The sequence below is a fragment of the Ranitomeya imitator genome, chromosome 8 (assembly GCF_032444005.1).
Source record: "Ranitomeya imitator isolate aRanImi1 chromosome 8, aRanImi1.pri, whole genome shotgun sequence".
In the NCBI taxonomy this organism is placed as follows: Eukaryota; Metazoa; Chordata; class Amphibia; order Anura; family Dendrobatidae; genus Ranitomeya; species Ranitomeya imitator.
In genome coordinates, this window is record NC_091289.1 from 1,795,079 (window position 1) to 1,814,859 (window position 19,781).

Genomic DNA, 19,781 nt, shown 5'->3' on the forward strand with positions numbered 1-19,781 from the left:
GGGCCGAGTATTACCAAGAAGAGCCTGTAACCCACCACCGTGGGGCCGAGTATTACCAAGAAGAGCCTGTAACCCACCACTGCAGGGCTGAATATTACTGGGAGGAGCCTGTAACCCACCACCGCGGGGCCGAATATTACCAAGAAGAGCATGTAACCCACCACAGCGGGGCCGAGTATTACCAAGAAGAGCATGTAACCCACCACCGCGGGGCCGAATATTACCAAGAAGAGCATGTAACCCACCACCGCGGGGCCGAATATTACCAAGAAAAACATGTAACCCACCACCACGGGGCCGAATATTACCAAGAAAAACATGTAACCCACCACCGCGGGGCCAAATATTACCAAGAAGAGCATGTAACCCACCACCGCGGGGCCGAATATTACCAAGAAGAGCATGTAACCCACCACCGCGGGGCCGAATATTACCAAGAAGAGCATGTAACCCACCACAGCGGGGCCGAGTATTACCAAGAAGAGCATGTAACCCACCACCGCGGGGCCGAATATTACCAAGAAGAGCATGTAACCCACCACAGCGGGGCCGAGTATTACCAAGAAGAGCCTGTAACCCACCACAGCGGGGCCGAGTATTACCAAGAAGAGCATGTAACCCACCACCGCGGGGCCGAATATTACCAAGAAGAACATGTAACCCACCACCGCGGGGCCGAATATTACCAAGAAGAGCATGTAACCCACCACCGCGGTGCCGAATATTACCAAGAAAAACATGTAACCCACCACCGCGGGGCCGAATATTACCAAGAAAAACATGTAACCCACCACCGCGGGGCCAAATATCACTGGGACGACCTGCAACCCACCACCATGAGGACAAATACCTCACCGGTGACATCACATCAGCCGATGACCTCATATCTCCTGGGCAGTGACATTACTGGCGCACACATGAATCTAGAAACGTCTCTGCTGAAAGACTGCAAAACCTTTTATTAGTGTGAAAAGATGAACATGGCGGCTCCCGGGGCCCCGGCCGTCAGTCACTTCTCCTGTGAGACATGCGGGACGTTACGTTACAGAGAGGGGGATCCCTGCGCCCCCATGCAGCGGACCCCGGCAGTCTCTATGTCTGCACGATCAGACAGTCTGAGAAGACGGAGCTGGCCGAGTCCGAATCCGACCGCAGCTGCAGCATCTTCGGGTTCTTTTCAGGTCTCCCTTCTTTGATTGGCTCCAAGAAGACAACATGGCGGCTGGCTCCCACTTTGCGGCTGTTAGGCCCCTCACAGACTGGAGGAGTCCCACAGAGTATGGAGGACTGAGCGCTGCTTTCCTGTGGGGGGCTGGGGGTCTGCGGGGGCTTCGAGTTGCAGAATCGGAAACATCGACATGGAGTCATGTAGAGGTAAATGAAGACCAGGACCAGGCTGACCACGCAGCCCAGGAGGGTGGTGAGGCCCGTGTTGAAGGACTCCGCCGCATGCTTGGGGTAATGGATGGTCACGTTCACCTCGTGTGTGGCGTTGTAGCTGAGCCGCTTGTTGACCGCGATGCACAGATACACCCCGGAGTGCCAGGGCTGCGCCCTCTGGATCTCTAGGCTGCCGTTGGGGTGGATCCTAAAACTTTGGTTACTAGTTCCGGGAGGGAGGATGAAGTCGTAGGCGGGCGAGATCCAGAGGTAGGTGGTGTTCTCCTGGGGCAGGCTGGTATTGCAGGTCACCAGGAGCCTCCGCCCCACCAGAACCTTCAATCCAGGCTCTGCAACGTCTTGCCCAGGTCCTGTGGAGCAATTGACAAGTCCGTTCTGAGCCTCCAGGGTCCGGACCACGGCCCGAGGATTCCCCATGTACAGGCAGGTGTGCTCCCGGGAGAAATGGAGGATGGACAGGAACCCGCGCTGCCTCCAGCTAGTGAAGAGGGCATAGAGGGCGCAGCTGCAGGTCAGCGGGTTGTTGTGCAGGTACAGGCCGTTCTTGATGAAGGCGGGTAAAGCGGATATCTCCTCCAGGGGCAGCTCCGGGAACCTGTTGGAGGACAGGTCTAGGGTGCGGAGGTTGGGCAGTGTCAGGTTGTGGATGGAGCTGAAGGAGAAGCTGCTCAGGTGGTTCCAGCTCAAGTAGATCTTCTGGATGTTGCGGAGTCTGGTGAATGCTGCCTCCTCCACCTGCGCGATGTGGTTGTTGTAGAGCAGCAGCTCCTCCAGGCTGGGCAGCAGATGGAAGGCCGCCCTGTGGATGCTCTGCAACTTGTTGGAGGACAGATCCAGGTGCCTCAGGGTGGAGGCGTTGTGCAGAGATCCCACCGGCAGCCGTTTCAGCTCATTGTGATTAAGACGTAAAACGAGGAGATAGGGGACCCCCGAGAGCCAGTTACTGGGCAGGAAGCGGAGGCTGTTGTGACTCAAGTCCACAGTAACAGACAAGGGTGGCAGGTTGTCAGGAACCTGGGTCAGAGCCGAGCTGCTGCAGCTCAGGAGGTCCGAGGCGCAGATACAAGCGGAGGGGCAGCCGGAAGCAGAGGAACCTCGGAGCAGCAGAGTCACCAGGATCAGCGTCCATCCCCGCGGGCAGCCGTCTGTTACCATGGTGTCTGGTTACCTGGTTGTGGTCAGCAGGCACAGTCAGTGCTGTGCTGAAGGAACCACGGCCGCGCTGGTGGTCATGACTTGGGAAAGCAGACGGCTCCGGGGTCACAAGCTCCACTGCTCGATAGAAGAGATCAGCGGCGTCCTCAGATTCTCCCGATTCCCACGGAGAAGATGAAGTTGCCGGCTGCTGCAGCTGAGGACTTTGTGGAGTTGTGATGCTGCCGGCAGCTCCTGCGTCTCTGCCGCCAGCTCTCATGTCTCTGCCGCCCTCCCTGCCGCTTATTGGCTGTGTCTCTGATGTCCGGGGGGAGTCGCTCCCCGATCACGGCTCTTAATGGCTACTTTATCTCTTCTAGGGCCCAGCGTGGGAATGGAGCCGCGGCCAGGGGGCCGGCAGCGGACAGTAGCCTCCTGTCCTGGGACATTGGCTGGGTGGTAATGAAGATCATTAGTCCGCGCTGCCATCGCCGCTCTGATCTGCTTCTCGGGGGTCCGGCAGAAGCTCGTAATTCAGGGAAAAACTGATCTATGGGGGTGAACATCCATCGGGAGCTACAGCATGGGAGGGGTTAATGATGAGGCTGTGGCGTATGGTGGGTTAAAGCTGCCAGGGGCTGCAGCATGTGAGGGGTTAAGGCGCTGTAATGCAAGTGGCGGTCTCGCAGCAGATAATGGACGGATCGGAGCGGTGGTGGTCCCCAGGGCACCATTTTCTTCACTTCTGCTGCAGGAGATAGACCCAGAGCAGGAAATGTGATCCGATCTATCGGCGCCGACTCCTCGCTCCCTCACTATAATTCCAGCATCCCCTCCTGTACAGCTCATCCTGGAAGTACTGCTACTCACATCCTCCTCAGTGTGATCTCACCATCATGTCTCTCCCTGTAGGATCCAGCGAGCGACGAGCGTCTTACTGGCCGATCCCTGCTTCCAGCTGCGCTCCATCCACTACCTGCTGGGACAGAGCGAGGGCAGCGCGCCGCCGCCGGCTGACAAGAAGCACTTCTCCCTGCAGGCTTGTACGTAGCTGGTTGCCATATTTCCCAGAGCTGTGACCCCCAGACAGGAAGGTTGGGGTGCAGGTCAGATATCCAAGCAACACGGAGACCGACCAGTGATCGGCGGGACATGATCGTAGTACAGAACAGGGAGGGGCAGCTCCGCTACAGCTATGGACGGGTGGTGGGGTGAGGAGCCGTGGTGGGATGTCTGTGAGAGACTGGGGTGAAGCAGATAATTATCTACATGGGGGGATGTAGGGGCGAGAAGTATAATCTACACGGGGGGATGTAGGGGCGAGAAGTATAATCTACACGGGGGATGTAGGGGCGAGAAGTATAATCGACACGGGGGATGTAGGGGCGCAGAGTATAATCGACACGGGAGATGTAGGGGCGAAAAGTATATTCTACACGGGGATGTAGGGGCGAGAAGTATATTCTACACGGGGGATGTAGGGGCGAGAAGTATATTCTACACGGGGGATGTAGGGGCGAGAAGTATATTCTACATGGGGGATGTAGGGGCGAGAAGTATAATCTACATGGGGGATGTAGGGGCGAGAAGTATATTCTACATGGGGGATGTAGGGGCGAGAAGTATAATCTATACGGGGGATGTAGGGGCGAGAAGTATAATCTACACGGGGGATGTAGGGGCGAGAAGTATAATCTACACGGGGGATGTAGGGGCGAGAAGTATAATCTACACGGGGATGTAGGGGCGAGAAGTATAATCTACACGGGGATGTAGGGGCGAGAAGTATAATCTATACGGGGGATGTAGGGGCGAGAAGTATAATCTACACGGGGGATGTAGGGGCGAGAAGTATAATCTACACGGGGGATGTAGGGGCGAGAAGTATAATCTACACGGGGGATGTAGGGGCGAGAAGTATAATCTACACGGGGGATGTAGGGGCGAGAAGTATAATCTACACGGGGGATGTAGGGGCGAGAAGTATAATCTACACGGGGGATGTAGGGGCGAGAAGTATAATCTATACCGGGATGTAGGGGCGAGAAGTATAATCTACACGGGGGATGTAGGGTCGAGAAGTATAATCTACACGGGGATGTAGGGGCGAGAAGTATAATCTACACGGGGGATGTAGGGGCGAGAAGTATAATCTACACGGGGGATGTAGGGGCGAGAAGTATAATCTACACGGGGGATGTAGGGGCGAGAAGTATAATCTACACGGGGGATGTAGGGGCGAGAAGTATAATCTACACGGGGGATGTAGGGTCGAGAAGTATAATCTACACGGGGATGTAGGGGCGAGAAGTATAATCTACACGGGGGATGTAGGGGCGAGAAGTATAATCTACACGGGGGATGTAGGGGCGCAGAGTATAATCTACACGGGGGTGACGTAGGGGCGCAGAGTATAATCTACACGGGGGGATATAGGGGCGCAGAGTAATCTACACGGGGATGTAGGGGCACAGAGTATAATCTACACGGGGGGATATATGGGTGCAGAGTATTATCTACACGGGGGGGATATATGGGGGTGCAGAGTATTATCGACACGGGGGGAATATAGGGGGGACTAAGATGAAGGGGTGTGGTGTACTATGTTGGGGGGTTTATGAATTAGTCATCTGGTTTGGGGGGCACTTTCTGGCCCTAGTGTCTGGGCGCACATATTGTGACTTGGCTGGGGAGATTTTATTGGGTTTATTGCTAGAATCGTCTTTCAGGAGAGTAAATGAGCCGAGGGTGCACAGAGTATAATCGACACGGGGGATGTAGGGGCGCAGAGTATAATCGACACGGGAGATGTAGGGGCAAAAAGTATAATCGACACGGGTGGATGTAGGGGCGAGAAGTATAATCTACACGGGTGGATGTAGGGGCGAGAAGTATAATCTACACGGGTGGATGTAGGGGCGAGAAGTATAATCTACACGGGTGGATGTAGGGGCGAGAAGTATAATCTACACGGGTGGATGTAGGGGCGAGAAGTATAATCTACACGGGTGGATGTAGGGGCGAGAAGTATAATCTACACGGGTGGATGTAGGGGCGAGAAGTATAATCTACACGGGGGATGTAGGGGCGAGAAGTATAATCTACACGGGGGATGTAGGGGCAAGAAGTATAATCTACACGGGGATGTAGGGCCACAGAGTATAATCTACACGGGGGATGTAGGGGCGAGAAGTATAATCTGCACGGGGATGTAGGGGCGAGAAGTATAATCTACACGGGGGATGTAGGGGCGAGAAGTATAATCTACACGGGGATTGAAGGGGCGAGAAGTATAATCTACATGGGGATGTAGGGGCGAGAAGTATAATCTACACGGGGGATGTAGGGGCGAGAAGTATAATCTACACGGGGGTGACGTAGGGGCGCAGAGTATAATCTATACCGGGATGTAGGGGCGAGAAGTATAATCTACACGGGGGGATGTAGGGGCAAGAAGTATAATCTACACGGGGGGATGTAGGGGCGAGAAGTATAATCTACACGGGGGATGTAGGGGCGAGAAGTATAATCTATACCGGGATGTAGGGGCGAGAAGTATAATCTACACGGGGGGATGTAGGGGCGAGAAGTATAATCTACACGGGGGATGTAGGGGCGAGAAGTATAATCTACACGGGGGATGTAGGGGCGAGAAGTATAATCTACACGGGGATGTAGGGGCGAGAAGTATAATCTACACGGGGGATGTAGGGGCGAGAAGTATAATCTACACGGGGATGTAGGGGCGAGAAGTATAATCTACACGGGGGATGTAGGGGCGAGAAGTATAATCTACACGGGGGATGTAGGGGCGAGAAGTATAATCTACACGGGGGATGTAGGGGCGAGAAGTATAATCTATACGGGGATGTAGGGGCGAGAAGTATAATCTACACGGGGGATGTAGGGGCGAGAAGTATAATCTATACGGGGATGTAGGGGCGAGAAGTATAATCTATACGGGGATGTAGGGGCGAGAAGTATAATCTACACGGGGATGTAGGGGCGAGAAGTATAATCTACACGGGGGATGTAGGGGCGAGAAGTATAATCTACACGGGGGATGTAGGGGCGAGAAGTATAATCTACACGGGGATGTAGGGGCGAGAAGTATAATCTACACGGGGGATGTAGGGGCGAGAAGTATAATCTACACGGGGATGTAGGGGCGAGAAGTATAATCTACACGGGGGATGTAGGGGCGAGAAGTATAATCTACACGGGGGATGTAGGGGCGAGAAGTATAATCTATACGGGGATGTAGGGGCGAGAAGTATAATCTACACGGGGGATGTAGGGGCGCAGAGTATAATCTACACGGGGGATGTAGGGGCGCAGAGTATAATCTACACGGGGGTGACGTAGGGGCGCAGAGTATAATCTACACGGGGGGATATAGGGGCGCAGAGTATAATCTACACGGGGATGTAGGGGCGCAGAGTATAATCTACACGGGGGGATATAGGGGTGCAGAGTATTATCTACACGGGGGGATATATGGGGGTGCAGAGTATTATCTACACGGGGGGAATATAGGGGGGACTAAGATGAAGGGGTGTGGTGTACTATGTTGGGGGGTTTATGAATTAGTCATCTGGTTTGGGGGGCACTTTCTGGCCCTAGTGTCTGGGCGCACATATTGTGACTTGGCTGGGGAGATTTTATTGGGTTTATTGCTAGAATCGTCTTTCAGGAGAGTAAATGAGCCGAGGGTGCAGAGCAATCCCTGCACTGATTGACAGCTGAGTGCGGAGCCCGAGACCCCCGTAGTGTGTGGCCCCCGATGCGGCTTCATTACCAGGCAACCTCTTTCTTGCAGACACTGATTACATTAATGCAGAAGAGCTGGGGAAGGTGGAGAAGATGCGGAGCCTCCTGAACGAGGAGTCCAAGCAGGCGGCAGCGAGCTGTCAGGTGAGTGCCCGGCGGCGGTGTCGGTGCTCGCGGCATCGGGTGCGCGCGGTGTCGGTACTCGCAGAGGTGCGCTGACCTTTCTTGCTGATGAACTGATCAGTTTACTGCAGATCAGCATAAAAATAGTTTAGTGTCCAGAATGTGATCCTCACATGGGAGCGAGTGCTGCATTATTAATGTCCGCCTGCACCGCGCCAGCTGCTCGGCACCACGTGCACCGCCAGCGCAGGAGCCACCACACGCAGGACTACCTCTGCCTTCTTCTGTTGCAGCCGACCAGCGAGGAGGACCTGTGCCCCATCTGCTACGCTCACCCCATCTCCGCTATCTTCAGGCCCTGCTCCCACAAGTCCTGCAAGTGAGTATGGCTGCTCCCCTGCGCCACCGCCGCGCCCTCCAGTAACTCCTATTTTTGGAGAGTTTGTAACCAGGTTTTTGCCACATCATCTGTTGTGCTGGAATCAGGAGCTCTGCCCCTACTTCATGCTGTGATGCGTCATTGACTGGGCTGCTCGCTGCAGTCTCAGCAGATTATCCCTGGAGGAAGAGTAATCTGCTGCCAGGTCTCCTCCATATAACCCCACCCACTGATTGGCAGCTCTGTGTACACTGTGCATAGGCAGAAAGCTGCCAGTCCAGGGTGTGGGTGGGATTATAGCGAGAGCTGCCAATGAGGTGTAGGGGGTGGGGTCACACAGGGAAAACTGCCAATCAGTGGAGTAGGCGGGGTCACTGTTCTCAGCATTTAGAGCACTGCTAGATCTGCAGCCAGTGTAACAGGGACGTGATGAGAGCCGCAGCCGGCGGCCCAGTACCTGGCACAGGGCTGGAATCAGGGTCTCTGCCACAGATTCCTTGTAATGTGTTGCTGGTTTAACCCTTTGTAGAGCGTGCATAAATCAGCATCTGATGAACAACAAGGACTGTTTCTTCTGTAAAGCCACCATCACAGGCGTGGAGGACTATGAGAAGCCCCCCGGCCCCTAGCACTGCACAGCCCCTCAGCTGGGAGGACGAGTGTACAGCTGACGTGGTGACGCCGTGTGCCGCGCCCCGCTGGCTCTGGACGATGCTGGGAGATTTGCGCCAATGTGGTTTTATGATTTTTGTGTAAAGTGAGCGGCCACAAACCTGAAGATTAAATTATTTACCCACCGCCCTGTCTGCGTCATCTCTACCGCCGTCACCAACCCTGCGCAGCTGGCACCCACGTATCGCCGCTGGCACCCTCACTGCGCAGCACATGTCACCCCCACTGTCACCCACCCGGCACAGTACACGTCGCCCCCACTGTCACCCACCCCGCGCAGTACACGTCACCCTCACTGCGCAGCACACGTCACCCTCACTGCGCAGCACATGTCACCCCCACTGTCACCCACCCAGCACAGTACACGTCGCCCCCACTGTCACCCACCCCGCGCAGTACACGTCACCCTCACTGCGCAGCACATGTCACCCCCACTGTCACCCACCCGGCACAGTACACGTCGCCCCCACTGTCACCCACCCCGCGCAGTACACGTCACCCTCACTGCGCAGCACACGTCACCCTCACTGCGCAGCACATGTCACCCCCACTGTCACCCACCCAGCACAGTACACGTCGCCCCCACTGTCACCCACCCCGCGCAGTACACGTCACCCTCACTGCGCAGCACATGTCACCCCCACTGTCACCCACCCGGCACAGTACACGTCGCCCCCACTGTCACCCACCCCGCGCAGTACACGTCACCCTCACTGCGCAGCACACGTCACCCTCACTGCGCAGCACATGTCACCCACCCAGCACACGTCGCCCCCACTGTCACCCACCCCGCGCAGTACACGTCACCCTCACTGCGCAGCACACGTCACCCCCACTGTCACCCAATCCGCACAGTACACGTCACCCCCACTGTCACCCACCCCGCGCAGTACACGTCACCCTCACTGCGCAGCACACGTCACCCCCACTGTCACCCACCCCGCGCAGTACAAGTCACCCTCACTGCGCAGCACACGTCACCCTCACTGCACAGCACACGTCACCCCCACTGTCACCCACTCCGCACAGTACACGTCACCCTCACTACGCAGCACACGTCACCCCCACTGTCACCCACCCCGCACAGTACACGTCACCCCCACTGTCACCCACCCCGCACAGTACACGTCACCCCCACTGTCACCCACCCCGCGCAGTACACGTCACCCTCACTGCGCAGTACATGTCACCCTCACTGCGCAGTACATGTCACCCCCACTGTCACCCACCCCGCGCAGTACACGTCACCCTCACTGCGCAGCACACGTCACCCCCACTGTCACCCACCCAGCACAGTACGTCGCCCCCACTGTCACCCACCCCGCGCAGTACAAGTCACCCTCACTGCGCAGCACACGTCACCCCCACTGTCACCCACCCAGCACAGTACGTCGCCCCCACTGTCACCCACCCCGCGCAGTACACGTCACCCCCACTGTCACCCACCCCGCGCAGTACACGTCACCCTCACTGCGCAGCACACGTCACCCTCACTGTGCAGCACATGTCACCCCCACTGTCACCCACCCAGCACAGTACGTCGCCCCCACTGTCACCCACCCCGCGCAGTACACGTCACCCCCACTGTCACCCACTCCGCACAGTACACGTCACCCACACTGTCACCCACCCCGCGCAGTACAAGTCACCCTCACTGCGCAGCACACGTCACCCTCACTGCACAGCACACGTCACCCCCACTGTCACCCACTCCGCACAGTACAAGTCACCCTCACTGCGCAGCACACGTCACCCCCACTGTCACCCACCCCGCACAGTACACGTCACCCCCACTGTCACCCACCCCGCGCAGTACAAGTCACCCTCACTGCGCAGCACACATCACCCCCACTGTCACCCACCCCGCGCAGCACACGTCACCCCCACTGTCACCCACCCCGCACAGTACACGTCACCCTCACTGCGCAGCACACATCACCCCCACTGTCACCCACCCCGCGCAGTACACGTCACCCTCACTGCACAGCACACGCCACCCCCACTGTCACCCACTCCGCACAGTACACGTCACCCTCACTACGCAGCACACGTCACCCCCACTGTCACCCACCCCGCACAGTACACGTCACCCCCACTGTCACCCACCCCGCGCAGTACAAGTCACCCTCACTGCGCAGCACACGTCACCCCCACCGTCACCCACCCCGCGCAGTACAAGTCACCCTCACTGCGCAGCACACGTCACCCCCACTGTCACCCACCCCGCGCAGTACACGTCACCCCCACTGTCACCCACCCCGCACAGTACACGTCACCCCCACTGTCACCCACCCCGCGCAGCACACATCACCCCCACTGTCACCCACTTCACGCAGCACACGTCACCCTCACTGCGCAGCACGCATTATCGCCGCCGGCACCCACACCATGAAGTACACGTCACTGCTGCTGTCACCACGAAGTACGCACTCACTGTCACCCTCACCGTGCAGCGCGCACCACCGTCGCAAGCAACCACGCGCCGCCACCACCCAACCTGCTCAGCACACGCTACGTCACCCTCACGACGCAGCACGCACTACCGCCGCCGGCACCCACATCGCGCAGCACGTCTGCCGCTGCCATCACATACGTCACGAGGGAAGGGCCCACAGATGAACCACCAGAAAGCGATAACCAGAATAAAGTGTTTATAAGACAACTCCAAACGGCAGCCCCCCGGGCCTCAGCAACGGTGGGCCGGTCAGGTGGCAGTAGTGCAATTAACCCTCTGGATGCTGGGGCAGGAGGTTCCCGATAATTTACTGCCCCACTATGTCCTCCCCCGTTCTACGGAGAAAACGTCTCATTTGTCATCATAGCAGCACAGGCGACGGGTCCGACCTTCACGGCTTCACCTGGGGAGATGGTGGGGGGGTCGGTACGACCACGGCCCACTGGAGACCACGCCATTTGGCAGCAGAGATGTTGCTCCTTCCTCAGGACAAACAGACGGCACGATCTCAGTCCATGGTCCCCGGGCAGCGGCCGCCGCACCTTCTACATGATGATCCGCGGCTCCGGCACCGACTCGGCGATACATTTGTGGGGTAACACATTGGCTCCATTGAGGTAAAGCTCATCGTTCACAATGACGTCTTCTCCCAGAACCGTCACATTCTCCATCCGCACCTGTGACGACAACGAGCCGCACATCACACACTGACCCACTGTGACAAGTCCTCTGCAGTGCGGGACCGCTCCGCGAGGCTCTGAGGCCTGGAAGCCTCAGAACTCATCTCATGGAGTCCTGCAGAAATACTGACCCCCTCGCCGCCTCCTGCCGCTTACAGGGCCCCAGCCACGCCATCGCCCGGGCCCCTCGCCCCAGCCACGCTATCAGCCGGGCCCCTCGCCCCAACCACGCCCTCGCCCCAGCCACGCCATCGCCCGGGCTCCTTGTCCCAGCCACGCAATCGCCCGGGCCCCAGCCATGCCATCGCCCGGGCCCCTCGCCCCAGCCATGCCATCGCCCGGGCCCCTCGCCCCGACCATGTGATCCAGCACATCCGTGGTCACATGGGCTAACGGAAACGGGAGCTAACCGCATACAGACTAGAAACGATCCCCACCCCTCCAACTAAATAACCATGCACCAGTAGGAAAGAATGCCTACGCCGGACTAATTGTGCTTCCACAGGAAAGATTCCCAACACCCCTCCCCAGACTAACCGCACACCAATAATTTTACTTTCAGGAAGCAGAGGTGGCCGGTTTTCGGCCCGTCTATTACTGGTTGATTATTCCCGGCCTCCTCCTCCCCGCGGTCACATCGGCTCCTTACCCACTGGCCGACAGATGAGCTCCAGCCGACTATGGAGGACTCCAGCCACGAGTGGGAGCGCACTCTGGAGCCCTTCATGACTGTGCAGCGCTTTATCCGCACCCCGTCCTCCACCGTCACCCCAGGGCCGATAATCACATTGGGGCCAATGCAGCAGTTGTCCCCGATCTTGGCTGATGGGTCCTGGAAAGCAAAAGAACAGAGACGGTAAAGCAGAGGAACCCTGGGGGCGGCCATACCCAGACCAAATACAGAGCGTACCCCAGACAACCAGAGCGGCGACTACACGTGGACTGCGCCCCACGGCGTCCGGAGCATCAACCACACGTGGACTGCGCCCCACGGCGTCCGGAGCATCAACCACACGTGGACTGAGCCCCACGGCATCCGGAGCATCAACCACACGTGGACTGCGCCCCACGGCGTCCAGAGCATCAACCACACGTGGACTGCGCCCCACGGCGTCCGGAGCATGAACCACACGTGGACTGAGCCCCACGGCGTCCGGAGCATCAACCACACGTGAACTGCGCCCCAAGGCATCCGGAGCATCAGCCACACGTGGACTGCGCCCCACGGCGTCCGGAGCATCAACCACACGTGAACTGCGCCCCACGGCGTCCGGAGCATCAACCACACGTGGACTGCGCCCCACGGCGTCCGGAGCATCAACCACACGTGGACTGCGCCCCACGGCGTCCGGAGCATCAACCACACGTGGACTGCGCCCCACGGCGTCCGGAGCATCAACCACACGTGGACTGCGCCCCACGGCGTCCGGAGCATCAACCACACGTGGACTGCGCCCCACGGCATCCGGAGCATCAACCACACGTGGACTGCGCCCCACGGCGTCCGGAGCATGAACCACACGTGGACTGAGCCCCACGGCGTCCGGAGCATCAACCACACGTGAACTGCGCCCCAAGGCATCCGGAGCATCAGCCACACGTGAACTGCGCCCCAAGGCATCCGGAGCATCAGCCACACGTGGACTGCGCCCCACGGCGTCCGGAGCATCAACCACACGTGAACTGCTCCCAAAGGCATCCGGAGCATCAACGACACGTGAACTACGCCCCACTGCATCCGGAGCATCAACCACACGTGGACTGCGCCCCAAGGCGTCCGGAGCATCAACGACACGTGAACTACGCCCCACTGCATCCGGAGCATCAACCACACGTGAACTGCGCCCCAAGGCGTCCGGAGCATCAACCACACGTGAACTGCGCCCCAAGGCATCCGGAGCATCAACCACACGTGAACTGCGCCCCAAGGCGTCCGGAGCATCAACCACACGTGAACTGCGCCCCAAGGCATCCGGAGCATCAACCACACGTGGACTGCGCCCCAAGGTGTTCATAGCAGCAACGACACGTCTCCAGGAGGCAGGTAAATGTTTATCGCGACTTTTCAACACTGTCTAGTGAGCGGCATAAAGCGTCTGTGCGCAGGGCAGGACCCCAGATAAGAGAAGTCATCAGGAACAGAAGAGATGGACACCGCGGCCTCCCTGAATCCCCCCTGGAGACAGATCTGGGGGTCTGTACTATATCGGGGTGACCTCTTTGTGAGCGGCGTCCGCCATGTTCACCAAGAACCATACACACATCTGGGACTGACACTGGGTGTGTGGCCATCCATCCCCGGACTCACCACCAGCACGTTCCCCGCAATGCCGGGTCCTGAGTGCAGCCGCTCCGGGTGCTTCATCTTCACCGACTGCAGGTACAGGCACATCCCGGTCAGGAAGTCCTTGGGCTGCCCGATGTCCATCCAGAACCCTGCAAGGCAGAAGACATGAAGGACGGACGGACACCCGGAGCCATCAGCACCCAGAAGAGGCCTCACCCTGCAGCTCCATGGCGAAAAGCTGCCCGTCCTGCGCCATCGCCGGGAAGATCTCCTTCTCTATAGAGGTCGGGCGCAACTGCAGAGAAAAGGAGGAGAGGCTCAGCACAGACCGGCGGCACCGCACCCCCAGCACAGACCGGCGGCACCGCACCCCCAGCACAGACCGGCGGCACCGCACCCCCAGCACAGACCGGCGGCACCGCACCCCCAGCACAGACCGGCGGCACCGCACCCCCACCCCGGCGGCACCGCACCCCCCACCCCAGACCGGCGGCACAGCACCCCCCACCCGGGCCCCCGAGCTCATCAGTGTAGGCACCTGGATGCGGTGCAGCACGGACGGGCAGAAGATGTACAATCCGGAGTTTATCTTGTTTGATACAAACACTTGAGGTTTCTCCACAAATCTCTGGATCTGGCCGGACTCGGCGTCGTACAGCACCACCCCGTACTTCGAGGGCTCCTCCACCTTTGTGACCTGCACAGGCAGCAGTGGTTACTACAGAGTATAATCCACAGCAAGTCGTTATGTGGAATCCGACAGGTCACGGCGTGCAGGAGTGTAATAAACGCAGCAGCGTCAGAAGCTGCAGACACGGAAGAGTTAAAAGTTCATTATCACTGAGCAAAATACAAAGAAACAAACTGATAACGGAGGCGACGGGCAGTCGGATAATGACGGGCAGGCAGACACTGATAACGGAGGCGACGGGCAGGCAGACACAGATAACGGAGGTGACGGGCAGGCAGACACAGATAACGGAGGTGACGGGCAATCGGATAATGACAGGCAGGCAGACACTGATGACGGAGGTGACGGGCAGTCGGCTAATGATGGGCAGACACTGATGACTGAGGTGACGGGCAGGCAGACACTGATGACGGAGGTGACGAGCAGGCAGACACGGATAACGGAGGCGACGGGCAGTCGGCTAATGATGGGCAGACACTGATGACGGAGGTGACGAGCAGGCAGACACGGATAACGGAGGCGACGGGCAGTCGGCTAATGATGGGCAGGCAGACACTGATGACGGAGGTGACGGGCAGGCAGACAATGATGACTTACATTTTTCTTAATTCTTAAATAAGCCATTAACCCTTCTATTACTGGAAGCTTCACGCTTTTAACCATTTTTCCACACCTGCCTAAGACTTGGATATCACAGTATCGGCTTCCCCATATATCCTCTAGCGAGGACCCCCTTGCCCACTGTCCTGGCTACAGGCCTCACCACGATGGTTCCCTCCTTCCCGTGGTGCTGATGAAATCGGACCATGTCTTCAAAGGGAAAGTCGCAGATGACGTCGCTGTTCAGTACGAAGAACGGATCTGGGTTCTCAGTCAGCAGCGTCCGGGCGAGAGCCAAGGGGCCGGCTGCCAATCAGAAGAGAGGTATCATCACCCCGACACGGACCACCCGCCCGCAGCCCCCCACAGGAGACACGGACCACCCACCCGCAGCCCCCCACAGGAGACACGGACCACTGTGCCCGCAGCCCCAGACACCGAGCCCCCCACAGGTCGCACCCCTCCCCCAACACCCCCCCCACACACACACACACAGGTCGCACCCCTCCCCCAACACCCCCCCACGGGTCGCACCCCTCCCCCAACACCCCCCCACACACACAGGTCGCACCCCTCCCCCAACACCCCCCCCCCCACACACACAGGTCGCACCCCTCCCCCAACACCCCCCCACACACACACACAGGTCGCACCCCTCCCCCAACACCCCCCCACGGGTCGCACCCCTCCCCCAACACCCCCCCCACACACACACAGGTCGCACCCCTCCCCCAACACTCCCACACACACACAGGTCGCACCCCTCCCCCAACACCCCCCCCCCACACACACAGGTCGCACCCCTCCCCCAACACCCCCCCCCACACACACAGGTCGCACCCCTCCCCCAACACCCCCCCACACACACAGGTCGCACCCCTCCCCCAACACCCCCCCACGGGTCGCACCCCTCCCCCAACACCCCCCCCCCACACACAGGTCGCACCCCTCCCCCAACACCCCCCCCACACACAGGTCGCACCCCTCCCCCAACACCCCCCCCCCACACACACAGGTCGCACCCCTCCCCCAACACCCCCCCCCCCCACACACACAGGTCGCACCCCTCCCCCAACACCCCCCCACACACACAGGTCGCACCCCTCCCCCAACACCCCCCCCCCACACACACAGGTCGCACCCCTCCCCCAACACCCCCCCACACACACACACAGGTCGCACCCCTCCCCCAACACCCCCCCACACACACACACAGGTCGCACCCCTCCCCCAACACCCCCCCACGGGTCGCACCCCTCCCCCAACACCCCCCCCACACACACACAGGTCGCACCCCTCCCCCAACACTCCCACACACACACAGGTCGCACCCCTCCCCCAACACCCCCCCCCCACACACACAGGTCGCACCCCTCCCCCAACACCCCCCCCCACACACACAGGTCGCACCCCTCCCCCAACACCCCCCCACACACACAGGTCGCACCCCTCCCCCAACACCCCCCCACGGGTCGCACCCCTCCCCCAACACCCCCCCCCCACACACAGGTCGCACCCCTCCCCCAACACCCCCCCCCACACACAGGTCGCACCCCTCCCCCAACACCCCCCCCACACACACAGGTCGCACCCCTCCCCCAACACCCCCCCCCCCACACACACAGGTCGCACCCCTCCCCCAACACCCCCCCACACACACAGGTCGCACCCCTCCCCCAACACCCCCCCCCCCACACACACAGGTCGCACCCCTCCCCCAACACCCCCCCACACACACACACAGGTCGCACCCCTCCCCCAACACCCCCCCACGGGTCGCACCCCTCCCCCAACACCCCCCCCCACACACACAGGTCGCACCCCTCCCCCAACACTCCCACACACACACAGGTCGCACCCCTCCCCCAACACCCCCCCCACACACACACACAGGTCGCACCCCTCCCCCAACACCCCCCCCACACACACAGGTCGCACCCCTCCCCCAACACCCCCCCCCACACACACAGGTCGCACCCCTCCCCCAACACCCCCCCACGGGTCGCACCCCTCCCCCAAACCCCCCCCCCCCACACACAGGTCGCACCCCTCCCCCAACACCCCCCCCCACACACAGGTCGCACCCCTCCCCCAACACCCCCCCCCCACACACACAGGTCGCACCCCTCCCCCAACACCCCCCCCACACACACAGGTCGCACCCCTCCCCCAACACCCCCCCACACACACAGGTCGCACCCCTCCCCCAACACCCCCCCACACACACAGGTCGCACCCCTCCCCCAACACCCCCCCCACACACACGGGTCGCACCCCTCCCCCAACACCCCCCCACACACACAGGTCGCACCCCTCCCCCAACACCCCCCACACACACACAGGTCGCACCCCTCCCCCAACACCCCCCCCCACACACACACACACACAGGTCGCACCCCTCCCCCAACACCCCCCCCACACACACACACAGGTCACACCCCCCCACACACACACAGGTCGCACACCTCCCCCAACACCCCCCCCCCACACACAGGTCGCACCCCTCTCCCAACACCCCCCCCCACGGGCCGCACCCCTCCCCCAACACCCCCCCCCCCCCCACGGGTCGCACCCCTCCCCCAACACCCCCCCACACACAGGTCGCACCCCTCCCCCAACACCCCCCCACACACACAGGTCGCACCCCTCCCCCGACACCCCTACACACACAGGTCGCACCCCTCCCCCGACACCCCCCACACAGGTCGCACCCCTCCCCCGACACCCCCCCACAGGTCGCACCCCTTCTCCGACACCCCCCCCACGGGTCGCACCCCTCCCCCAACACCCCCCACACACACACAGGTCGCACCCCTCCCCCAACACCTCCCCCCACACACAGGTCGCACCCCTCCCCCAACATCCCCCCCCACAGGTCGCACCCCTCCTCCGACACCCCCCCACAGGTCGCACCCCTCCCCCGACACCCCCCCCCTGACATCCCCCCCCTTCCAGCTCACCCGTTCCCAGCGGCTCCTTCTCGTGTGACATGGAGATGCGGATTCCCAACTGTTGGGATAAAACCAGAGTAAGACGGCGGCCGGCGGGGGCCACAGGTGGGGAGCACAGGCGGGGGGCACAGGCGGGGGGCACAGGCGGGGAGCACAGGCGGAGAGCACAGCGGAGAGCACAGGCGGAGAGCACAGGCGGGGGGCACAGGCGGGGGGCACAGGCGGGGGGCACAGGCGGAGAGCACAGGCGGAGAGCACAGGCGGAGAGCACAGACGGAGAGCACAGGCGGGGGGCACAGGCGGGGGGCACAGGCGGGGGGCAACAGGCGGGGGGCACAGGCAGGGGGCACAGGCGGAGAGCACAGGCGGGGGGCGCTGTTTCTTACCCGCTTCTCCTGCTCCTTCATCTCCTTCTCTAACAGGTCTGACATGTAGCTGACGGCCAGGATGACGTGATTAACTCCCGCCTGTCCACAGGAGAGAAGATACTGATGTCACCCTGTAGAGCGGGGGTACGTGGCGGCAGGACCGCGCTCCTCACCTTCACCAGCGCCTCCACCTGGTGCAGCAAGATCGGACGATTGCAGAAATCCACCAGAGGTTTGGGGACACTGAGGGTCAGAGGTCGTAACCTCGTACCGTAACCACCAACCAGGATCAAGGCCTTCATGTTCCCTACAAGACAGAAGAGCGCGTGCGGCGGATCACACCAGAGAACCTGGACCGGGGAGGAGGGGACGGACGAGACCCCTGGACTGAGCAAGGGGGGGGGGGGGGGGGACGAGACCCAGGGACTGAGCAAGGGGGGGGGAGGGGGAGGGGACGGACGAGACCCCGGACTGAGCAAGGGGGGGGGGGGGACGGACGAGACCCAGGGACTGAGCAAGGGGGGGGGGAGGGGGAGGGGACGGACGAGACCCCGGGACTGAGCAGGGGGGGGGGGGGGGGACGGACGAGACCCAGGGACTGAGCAAGGGGGGGGAGGGGGGAGGGGACGGACAAGACCCCGGGGACTGAGCAAGGGGGGAGGGGACGGACGAGACCCCGGGACTGAGCAAGGGGGGGGGGGGGAGGGGACGGACGAGGACGCCGGGACTGAGCAAGGGGGGGAGGGGACGGACGAGACGCCGGGACTGAGCAAGGGGGGAGGAGGGGACGGACGAGACGCCGGGACTGAGCAAGGGGGGAGGAGGGGACGGACGAGACGCCGGGACTGAGCAAGGGGGGAGGAGGGGACGGACGAGACGCCGGGACTGAGCAAGGGGGGAGGAGGGGACGGACGAGACCTCGGACTGAGCAAGGGGGTGGGGGGGGAGGGTACAGACGGGACCCCGGGACTGAGCAAGGGTGGGGGGGGGGGGAGGGGACAGACGGGACCCCGGGACTGAGCAAGGGGGGGGGGAGAGAGGGGGGACAGATGGGACCCCGGGACTGAGCAAGGGGGGAGGAGGGGACGGACGAGACCCCAGGACTGAGGGGAAGAAGAGGATGAGACGCCGGGGACTGAGCAAGGGGGGAGGAGGTAACGGAGAGACCCCGGGACTGAGCAAGGGGGGGAGGAGGTGACGGACGAGACCCCGGGACTGAGCAAGGGGGGGAGAAGGGGACGGACGAGACCCCGGGACTGAGCAAGGGGGG

At 60.9% G+C, this 19,781-nt stretch overlaps 3 protein-coding genes across 8 annotated transcripts in view; 1 reads left to right on the top strand and 2 right to left on the bottom strand.

The window, feature by feature from the left end:
* Positions 1–8,605, top strand: part of RNF123 (ring finger protein 123) — a 106,167-nt gene extending 97,562 nt beyond the window's left edge. For all 5 annotated transcript variants that reach the window (XM_069735978.1, XM_069735982.1, XM_069735979.1 and 2 more), the window contains 4 exons: positions 3,448–3,578; positions 7,355–7,449; positions 7,722–7,807; positions 8,337–8,605. In XM_069735978.1, the coding sequence (XP_069592079.1) occupies positions 3,448–3,578; positions 7,355–7,449; positions 7,722–7,807; positions 8,337–8,436 (412 nt within the window). In that variant the 3' untranslated portion in view covers positions 8,437–8,605. The remainder of the gene's footprint in view (positions 1–3,447; positions 3,579–7,354; positions 7,450–7,721; positions 7,808–8,336) is intronic.
* On the bottom strand, positions 944–2,812 carry AMIGO3 (adhesion molecule with Ig like domain 3). Its single transcript, XM_069735983.1, has one exon. It carries the CDS (start codon positions 2,554–2,556, stop codon positions 1,093–1,095), a length of 1,464 nt encoding a protein of 487 aa, XP_069592084.1. The 5' UTR covers positions 2,557–2,812; the 3' UTR covers positions 944–1,092.
* A 2,508-nt stretch (positions 8,606–11,113) lies between the features above and the next one.
* Positions 11,114–19,781, bottom strand: part of GMPPB (GDP-mannose pyrophosphorylase B) — a 14,101-nt gene continuing 5,433 nt past the window's right edge. For both annotated transcript variants that reach the window (XM_069735984.1, XM_069735985.1), the window contains exons 2-10: positions 18,685–18,818; positions 18,530–18,610; positions 18,153–18,201; positions 15,356–15,498; positions 14,440–14,598; positions 14,118–14,196; positions 13,923–14,050; positions 12,264–12,446; positions 11,114–11,611 (exon numbers count right to left, since the gene is read on the bottom strand). In XM_069735984.1, the coding sequence (XP_069592085.1) occupies positions 11,480–11,611; positions 12,264–12,446; positions 13,923–14,050; positions 14,118–14,196; positions 14,440–14,598; positions 15,356–15,498; positions 18,153–18,201; positions 18,530–18,610; positions 18,685–18,813 (1,083 nt within the window). In that variant the 5' untranslated portion in view covers positions 18,814–18,818 and the 3' untranslated portion in view covers positions 11,114–11,479. The remainder of the gene's footprint in view (positions 11,612–12,263; positions 12,447–13,922; positions 14,051–14,117; positions 14,197–14,439; positions 14,599–15,355; positions 15,499–18,152; positions 18,202–18,529; positions 18,611–18,684; positions 18,819–19,781) is intronic.